The sequence below is a fragment of the Monopterus albus genome, unplaced genomic scaffold, assembly GCF_001952655.1.
Source record: "Monopterus albus unplaced genomic scaffold, M_albus_1.0 scaffold94.1, whole genome shotgun sequence".
Taxonomy (NCBI): domain Eukaryota; kingdom Metazoa; phylum Chordata; class Actinopteri; order Synbranchiformes; family Synbranchidae; genus Monopterus; species Monopterus albus.
Genome location: NW_018127974.1, coordinates 1,394,783 through 1,404,421, shown reverse-complemented (window position 1 = coordinate 1,404,421; position 9,639 = coordinate 1,394,783). Strand labels below are relative to the sequence as shown.

General features: G+C 40.1%; 2 protein-coding genes across 2 annotated transcripts in view; both read right to left on the bottom strand.

Moving 5' to 3' along the window:
• Positions 1-1,243, bottom strand: part of cnksr3 (cnksr family member 3) — a 34,006-nt gene extending 32,763 nt beyond the window's left edge. Inside the window, exon 1 of the mRNA XM_020608757.1 lies at positions 1,013-1,243. Coding sequence (XP_020464413.1) covers positions 1,013-1,064 — 52 coding nt within the window. The 5' untranslated portion in view covers positions 1,065-1,243. The remainder of the gene's footprint in view (positions 1-1,012) is intronic.
• Positions 1,244-3,494: 2,251 nt separating this feature from the next.
• Positions 3,495-9,639, bottom strand: part of qpct (glutaminyl-peptide cyclotransferase) — a 10,070-nt gene continuing 3,925 nt past the window's right edge. The window contains exons 2-7 of the mRNA XM_020608768.1: positions 8,394-8,540; positions 7,767-8,048; positions 5,931-6,098; positions 5,269-5,368; positions 4,646-4,762; positions 3,495-4,550 (exon numbers count right to left, since the gene is read on the bottom strand). Of these exons, the coding sequence (XP_020464424.1) occupies positions 4,369-4,550; positions 4,646-4,762; positions 5,269-5,368; positions 5,931-6,098; positions 7,767-8,048; positions 8,394-8,540 (996 nt within the window). The 3' untranslated portion in view covers positions 3,495-4,368. The remainder of the gene's footprint in view (positions 4,551-4,645; positions 4,763-5,268; positions 5,369-5,930; positions 6,099-7,766; positions 8,049-8,393; positions 8,541-9,639) is intronic.

Here is a 9,639-nt window from a genome sequence, read left to right as displayed (position 1 = left end):
TGCTGAACCTGCTGCCCTTGTGATCCAACCCTGGATAAGCGTATGATAATAGATGGATGGATGGATGGATGGATGGAGGACAGATTAAAATTAGAAAGGAAATCGCCTACGTTTTGTTTCAAAACTTTCAAAGTGTCCTTAACAGTCTAGCAAAGACAAAGAGCTGCCAGCCATATAAACAGCCCATTATTCCTTTGCCATATAATACTGTATACACACACTTCACTGTTTAGTTGCTTTAATTTTCATCCATACTTCACATAGCATCTGGCGTCCTTCACTAAACATACCTATGCTGTGACTGAACTAATATTCACTGATGTCATTACCATAGCAAGCATTCCTTTCAGTGACTGTAACAGGTATGTTTTAGATCTTAAAACGCACCAGATAAAGGTCTGAGTGTAAACACTGAGGGACTTTTAGTTATTCTGACGTCCTCATAAGGAGCACGTTTGGAACATCAGTGCAGGAATGAATATATATATATGGATATATATATAGTCCACATCATCTGACGTATAGAATATACGACAAAGTTCTGTACCCCTAAATATATATATATATATATATATATAGCACACACACACACAAAACAAAACCTAAAATCACCATATTTATGACTGAAGGTTTCTTAGGCTACAGTTATTGCGTCTAATTCGAATTTAAAAAAAAAACGTATAAGAAAGATTGAAATGCTGTGACGAGCAGCACTTTAGCAGTCCTAAGGAAGAGAAGCCAACACAACTAGTGTGGCACAAACCTATTGTTATCATGTAGAAGTGAGAGTCCATTGTTTAGCGTCCCGGCGGAGCAATGTTGACACACAGCAGCAGTTTCTACGAAACTAGCCCGAGATAAGTGAGGAGCTGTCCAATAGTTCATACACAGAGGACTGTGAACAGCAGTAGAGCTGTTAATGGTTTACTGTTTCTGGTTCTTTTATTTGTTTTTGTTTGTTTGTTTAGTTTTTAATATAAATAACGTTACACACAAAGCGTCTCAGACTCACCTTTCATCCAGTCAACAACTTGTTTCGGGGTCCACTTCGTTATCGGCTCCATTGCCTCTACAATTCAATTCAATAACGACAAAGTTCTGTGACCCTAATTTAAAAAAGTATGTTACATTCTTTACAGCAGCTCAGCGATGTTGGTCCGTCTGTCTCTGTTCGCTCACTAAACAACTCTGTCCACACATGACTGGAGGTTGAACTACAGTCCCACACGGCTCCTTACCGCCCGGTCCGTGCTGCTTTCACGTGCTGCCTGGGAAAACCAGACAAATCACTATTTCGCCACAAAACAACGACTCAGCAAGCCCTGGGAGAATTTTTCATGTTTATCGAAACCAATTTATAGGGCCTACAGCGACGCCTTTCGTCAAAGCAAGCCATTTCTAATTGACTTCGGAATGACCAGTTGTATAAGTTCTTTTGACCGAAATCATTTCACCACCCAGTAGTCCTCTACCACTTCGGAACATGGAATAGAAGTTTACGGATAGCACCCAAATGCAGCGTGTGATGTAGGTAGTTTCCGTGTGTTCACCGTCTTCATCTGAAACCGGAGGCCTGTTTACAAATAATGTGTTGCTGCTGGAAAAAAAAAACACTATATAGGGATACAGATTATAGACTACTGTAAACCTGTCAGCATAATGCCGTGTCACGGTTAAAATCACTGCATATGTTTGTAAAATAAGAAACATCTTATTTGCAAGTTTCATTTGTCATAAATGCTTAATTCATACTGATAAGACAGTTTTGGTGTAATATTCTGCTATAGATTTTACTCAGTGATATTTGTAATCATCAACATAAGGCATCATCTAAAGAAAAAACCTAACTGGATGTGACTCACCACTGCGCTCTGTTGGTAACTTATAGGCTGCCCAACAGTCATCCCCACAACAGCTCACGACAAAACTCCACATACATTTTGATGAACCAATTTAAAAAACATTCCTAGTTTAATAATACAGTATAATGAAACTGGAATACAGAGTCTAAGTGAGTCTGTGGCTGTCCCAGCTGCACTGGAGAATCAGTTCACAGCTATTTGAGACACCCATAAGAGAGATAACAAAATTCTTTAAAAAAAAAAACCCTCAAACTAAACAATCTGTTGAACTCAGCAGTTAAACATTTGAGTTTTGAGTCAATTTTAAAAAGCCCCTTAAACATGTTGGTTTAAGGTTAAGCTTTTCCATTACAGTGATGTATGTATGATCAATAAAGAATTCATACAACTGACCAAACAGTCTTACATCCTTCTGCTTGGCTACTACACAGATATATATTCTATACGTCAGATGATGTGGACTAGAATTGGTGAGTGCACAGTGGGTTCACTCTACCCAAAACATTTTAGGTATATTCTTTAAATGGGAGGTAAAGTTTGCTCATTTGCTATCATGAATTCTGACATAAAGTAACTTTTCCTGACATTGTTTTCAAGCAGTTTGAGACACACCTTTTATGGGAGAGTTCCAGCCACTACTGTGCAGCTGGAAGCTGATGGGTACTCTGCACTGTAATCAGCTACAGATTAAAGCTCAGCTGTTATTAAACTTGAGCACGCATCAATTTGCTGTCAGGCCAAAACGCAGTCAGTACTGTGCTATTCTCAGCTTTTTTCTTGTTCAGACATACTGGTTTCCTTGTTTGTTGGTCTGACACACAATACAGACATGTTGAACAAGAGTCCCTGTTTTAGGTTAAAGTTAATTAAAGTAATTTTTAAAATAACTAACATTAGACAAACATGTTATTTTTTTGCACTATCTTTGAGCTGAGCAATTTTGGTGAGGACTGACAGGTCGGTTGCCTGAGGTGAGCTTTTACTGAAACACAAGACACGCAACACAGTACAACTCCTACACCTGGCAGAATCTAGAACAAATGGAGCGAGCATGAGTGTGATCAGCACAACAAGGCAAAGGCACATCTATAAAGCAGGTCAGAAAAGTTTTAGTACTGATGTCATAACTTTTTCAGCTTTCTCTTGACATATTGGAGGCAATACAACAAATCCCTGTCTTAGTTGACTAACGGCCTTTTAAGCTCCTTCAACACAAGGTTGGTGTACATTGTTGCCAGGTATTGTAAACATTGCTAGCTTCACAAACAGGGGAGGCAGTGACACATGCAGTTCTCATGGGAGTGGGCTGGATTGAAGGGGATTTGTGTGTTGTGGAATTCAGGGGAGGTTCTCCCTGATATGATTAAGTGAATCAAGGGAATTGTTGTCAAGATGAGGTGGAGGGATGGAGGGAGAGGGCCCAAGCTTTCCAGCTGGGAGAGGAGGTCAGACCTGAGCAGCCGCAAAACTAGAACAACACTGTTGCTGCTGCTTGGCTATTATGATAGAATTATACAGAAAAAGCTCACAATTCCTCATGAAAAAGGTCAGCCTTCTTGTTCACAACAACCAGTCATCAGAGCAGGATCATCATCACTACCCACATCTTCCAAAACATTAACGTTAAAACAACAACAACCTCTGCATTATTTATTTATTTATTTCAGCCTCAAAATACAGGAACTCCAGCTTTGGTATTGTATATTATTTTAAGATCTACATTAAAATTGGGCTAATAACGTCAGAAAAAAACAAAGGCAGGCATGTGAAAAACAGGAAGTCCTCCACTTCACTCTCTGCGATGACAGGATATGAAGGGCTAAAGATGTTGTGATAGTAAAAATACTTAACAGACACCCACTTCCTGCCACTGACGGATTTGCTCTCTTAACACTGAACAGATTTACCATGGGAGAGGAAATGTTACACACCCTGTAGTTAAAACGCACCATGTGTCATCATATACAATACTCTTTAGTGGCAATTGTATATATTTATCACACAATCATATAAACATAAAGGGTATTTATAGAAATTTAACTGATCCCAATCATTTTTCATCCTTGTTGATTCAAGTGGAGCAGATCAATGCTGGCACTAAAATCCCTCCTCGCGGTCTAAAAGAGTAGTTTAGGCTGATATAAAGAGAGCAGTGTAGTAAAAACAAAGAAGATCCTGTGTTGCTAGGGATTTGGGGCTCAAGAGGAAGATGAAGTCACAGAGTCTTAAAGTCTTATAAGAATCCAGGTGGACAAAAAATATATTCACCTACTGTACATTAACACAGAACAAACTATTAACTTACAAATAGATTTAGATTTTGATTTCAACATAAAAATTGCATCTCTATACATATTGTCTATGCAATATACTCTCTGCAGTTGGTGCCCAAATGATACTGTATTGGTATTTCACCAAGCACTAAATGCAGCGGAGTTTATAAAGTAACAGCTGAAAATCTTTACTATGGTGAAACATGAGAAGTTGCTGCAGGAGATGTTGATTTCTACACAGTACTCGGTGGGTCTGAAGGGACGGCAGGTCTGGCACTGAGGTACTCTAGGACAAAAATCTGCAAGATCTTGTTGAGGTTCTGGATGGTGGAGCGATCCAGGTTCTGCTCGTTGTCATCAAACGTGTGCCACACTGACGGGAAGGGGGAAGGGATAAGGTGGAGGATACGGACTCCTGAGGGAGGCACAGGATGAGGATCACCCAACAAATTTAATGCAATATACTGTATGTAAATATTTTTCAGTAGTTGTGCTAGTTGGTCTGAATACCTCTTTTAAGGAACGGTATATGATCATCTTGAACTTGGCCAACAGGGTGATTGGGCCAGAAATATTGCACGCTGTTTGGATGATCCACAAGCTGGTTCATGGAGTGGAGACGCTTTTCTGAGGACGCACGAGGCAGGACAAAAAGAAAAAAGGTGAGTTAAAAAAGAAGAACTTAAAAAAACAGTTTAAAATGCAATAATTTGCCAATTTGCTTCATTCGTCTGTAAAGTGATTCAATCAGCTTTGACTGACAGCCTCACAACTGTCATAACATTTTGGTTCAGATGTTGCTAAACTCTGATTGGTGCATGAATTATGTGATATCAGTCAGTCACTTCAAACCAGTGATGAAATCTATGACAAAACATCACAAACACAGAAATGAAAAACCAACTGTTCTAAAGAAATCAATGCATTATTGCATCAGAAAAAAAGTGTATTAATGTAGCACCCATTAGCACTCAGAAATAAGCAGAGTTTCATGTTCCATAAGGAACTTTGCCTAAAAATATAATAATCTGACTAGTGATTAAAGCGACTCTCAGTTGTTTCATGCACACATTCAGCAAAATAAACAAACCTACATTTTATCTACAGTAATAGGAGAATATTTGATCAGTCACCAATATTCTGCAGCCTGGAGAGCCATTTCATTGTACTGGGGAAACGGTTGCCAAAGGTAGGATTAGGAGCCCCGATCAGGTCCAGCAACACAAACAGATCCTGCAGGAGAAGAGACGGGGAGGAGGGGAAGGTGATAGTAAGCTCTTGTGAGAAACTTTCTGTGAACATCCTGAAGATAAATCCTTGACAAGAGAAGTGTCAAGAGTGCCCACTTTGAGGTGCGATGATGACATCATGCGTTCCAAGGTGCAACACACATCGCACCGTCTCAATAAGGTGCACAAAACACACCAGTCTGTCAGTTCAGATGCATGCACATACTGCTGTCTTCTTTATCTGTGTGGGTGCAAACAGGAATGTCTCCATTTGTAGATTAGTAGTCTCCAAGGCAAAGATACAGAAACAAATATCTTGTCATAGACTGTATAATAAATGATGTTTCAGACAACCAAAGCCTCGAAGATGATAAAATGGTGGTTCAAGTACTTAAGACATGTGCCGCCTTTGTTAAGGTGTCTGTGTGGGCCATGTGAGGGGGATCAGGATCTTCTACTTAATGTGATCTGGGCTAACAGAGGGATGATCTTGAGTGTAATTAAAAGACTATGCTAATCTCAGGTGGTTTGGACAGAAAAGAAGGATGAGTACAACTGATACATACTATGCTTTGTAGTTCGTTGGTGTCTGTGGCTCCGGCAGGGTGTGGGGTGCTCGCCATCTTTTGGGCCAGGTGGCGAGAGCCGTACAGGGAGTCTGTAGAGGTCCACTGGAAAAGAGCCTCCTCTCCATCAAAGAAGATCAGCTGCAGGGTCAGGTCGGGACTGGAGCTCTACATGAGAGGTAAAGAGAAAATGAGGTAATCAGCTTCAATTTCCATAGTAGGAATTTTGCTGCCCTCTAGTGGATTTGAGATTATATTGACATAATAACAGCCTGAGGTTTTTAGCTGAAAACATTATGTATTTCACTCTTTTCACCAAACAAGAGGCTTCTGTAATGATGAGTTTACAATTTATTTTTACAATGTGATTTATCAGCTATGGCATTTATTATGTGTCCTCCTCCATGGCAGCGAATACATTTTGATTTAATATGATTCCTAACCCCATTGTGACCTTTGTGACAGACAGCTGAGTCTGATAAACATGTCCCTTGGCTGATCTCTCCTTGACACAGGTCTTGTCACTGTCTGAGCTCTGCTGTGAAATAGGAAAAGGGCAGAGGAGCAAGCTACATGAATATTAAGTTTAAGTGTGCAGTATAATAGGCAGCAAGTGAACATTTAGTCCTTAAAGTTGATGTATTGGAAGCCGGAAAAATGGGCAAGTGTAAGGATCTGAGTGACTTTGACAGTGGCTGACAACTGGATCAGAGCATCTCCCAGACTGCAGGTCTTGGTGGGTGTTTGTGCTCTTCCTGACAGTAGAACTATGGAAGTACACAGATTCACAGAAGACGCACTGTGAGCTGCAGAGTGACACCAGTGCCAACCAACTGCCACACTGACTCCTGTGTACACAGCATTAGGCAGGTGGTCATAATGTTACGGCTGATGAGTCTATGTTTAGAATTTATTTGATACAACACAGACATTTAGTTTTTATTATCATAACCAAGAATTTCTTACTGATAGGCTGAATAAAAATGCCAAAAAGATAAGGTTGTCATCATAGGCTGAATAAAAATGCCAAAAAGATGAGGTTGTCATCAAATGCTATGAAAAGCCCAAAGCCAACAGCAAACTCTTACTAAGAAGTATTACCTGTGTAGAAAATGCCAGCTGTTCTTCTTTTCCTTATTCCTCCACTGTTGTCCAAAAATCTAAAAAAAACTAGCTGTACTGTTGCGCCACATCAGTTGCACATACACCGTCCTGGTGCGCAAGTACTCCATAATACAAGTACTCCATAATACACCAAATGTGTAATAATCTGCAGTTGTAAATAACCCCACTGTACTGAGTAATGTATAAAATGGCTTTGCCCTACCAACAATAACAGATAAAGGGGCTGCTCTGGTCAAACTGAGGTGTGAAGTCAAAGCTACTCTCTAGCAGCTTTAGTACAGACCTGTTTTTAGAGATTTCTGTCTTGAGAAAGCCACAGAAAGCATTAGAATGTTTGAGTAGCAGATGTTTTCATAGGCTTTGTTGATAGTAAAAAAAAAAAAAAAAAAACTAAAACAAACAAAAATACACACAAAAAAAATCACCAGTCTTATTCTAGACTGTATGATTTCTTGCCACTAATATACATTGTTTCTCATGTTTCACTAATGTGAAGGGTTGTATGCACAATGCTGTTTAACCAGTTCTAGGAACTAGTCTGCCACGCTTAGTATTGTATTTCCGAGCACTTACTGCCATCACTGTTGTTAAATGACTCTCCTGTGATTCATGGCTGCACGTCACTACTGGTAACAACCACACAAAATGTAATAGATACCCCGAAATGGCCTGAGTATCACTGAAAAACCTGTTTACTGAACCGTCCACTACCTTATAAACTTTAAGTACTTCATCTAGGGCTTGTGCCAGCTCCAACATCATGGCACAGGGAACAGCAGAATCAGTAGCACCTTGGAATTCCCTCCCGTGCCATTGTGGTGGATAGTATTTGGAGTCATAATGACAGGCCAGAACCAGTCGGCGCTTGGCTGATGAGTCGAGGGTGGCAATTAGGTTGGTGAAGGGCAGGGAGCCATAGGGTGTTTGTGACATAAACTTATCTTCTGTCACTTGCCAGCCTGCTCCGAGGGAACTCAGGGTTGTTTTGATTTGCTGAACACAAACACAGAACCACACACAGTAATAAGCATTTTGTTTGTGACTCACTTTGCTGACCGAAGTCTGTGGCAATTACACTTGTGAAAACGAAAACAGCATTCATATCTTTCTCGCCATTTCCTGCTAACAACAGGAAAACACAGCACATAAAATGTGGAGGAATCAGTTACAAGTGTAAATCGGTGTGATATTAGTTGCTTATCTCTGTCTTCAGTTGCCAATAAAATACATAAGGTAAAAGAGGTAGGACTTTGACATTTTTCTTGGCAATTATTGTCAAATAGTATCCTAACACACTGCGTGTAGTAGTTTATGTTATCCTGCAGATGATAAACTTACTTCCTGCACAGCATGACTGCCTGCAGATCCTGGGTACCTGGTGACCAGCAGTGGGTTCAGGTACGTCTGCCACATGCGGTCCAGGTCGGTGCGAGGCAGGACGCTCTTGATCTCATTTTGTGTTAGTGTGGCAGCTCGGTGTGTGAGCTGAACAGAACCAGAGGGAAACAAAACAAGAGAATACAAAATGAATATTTTTGACAGGAATTTAAAGTGTATAAGAAAAAATTGCAAAGTAATCATCTGAATAAAACAGTAATGTGGTCAAACCACTCTGATCTACTGTAGTAGATTTAAGATATGCTAGGAATCTAAGAACAAAAAAAAAAAAATCCATCTTAAACATAGTTATTCAGTGACAGCTATATAAATATTACCTACATAAAAAAAAAATCAATGTAGCAGTTTAACATTGTAGTTACACTGTATCAAGCGGTTTAGGAATGCTCACCTACTCTTCATCACATTTGTGTATTGTCAACTGTTTAAATGTGACGTCCACCCTAACATCTCCTCAGAGGGAGGCATAAAGAGCATTTAAAGCTGTGTGAATAGACACTGATTGAATCCACTCAAAGTCTGCTTTAGTAAAGATGGAGTCTACTGAATAGGGAGGTATAAGAGTGGTGGGCTTGTTAACATGTGACCACTCTCGCTTGCTCAAAGAAACAGACTCCCTGTTAAGGGCCTACAATGGTGAGGACACAGATGCAGACACAAACACAGGTGTGCAGGGAGAATAAGGGTTTTAATGGGCAAAACTTACATCACCAATGCACAGAAAACAGTGACAAAAAAAATAAACTCAACTTTATTTATATAGTGCTTTACCACAGCACAGCTGACCAAAGCACTTAACATATGATGCAAACATAAAAACACATAAAAAGCTATAAACAATAATATAAACACTAACACTACAGACAGAGTCTCATTCCTGGCCAAACGCAAATGAATACAAGTGGGTCTTCAAATAAGACTTAAAAATAGACAGTGATGGGGCCTGCCTAATATAAAGCGGCAAGGCATTCCACAGTTTTTGACCACAGCAAAGGCTCTATCAGCTGATCTGAGGCACCGCGAGGGATTATACGAATGCAAAAGTTCCACAAGATAAGAAGGTGCCAGGCCACTTGAGGATTTATAAACAAATAAAAGAATCTTAAAACGAACCCGGAACCGCCCCGGAAGCCAGTGGAGAGATGCCAGTACTGGCGTTATGTGGTCCCTCTTACGCCCCCCAACC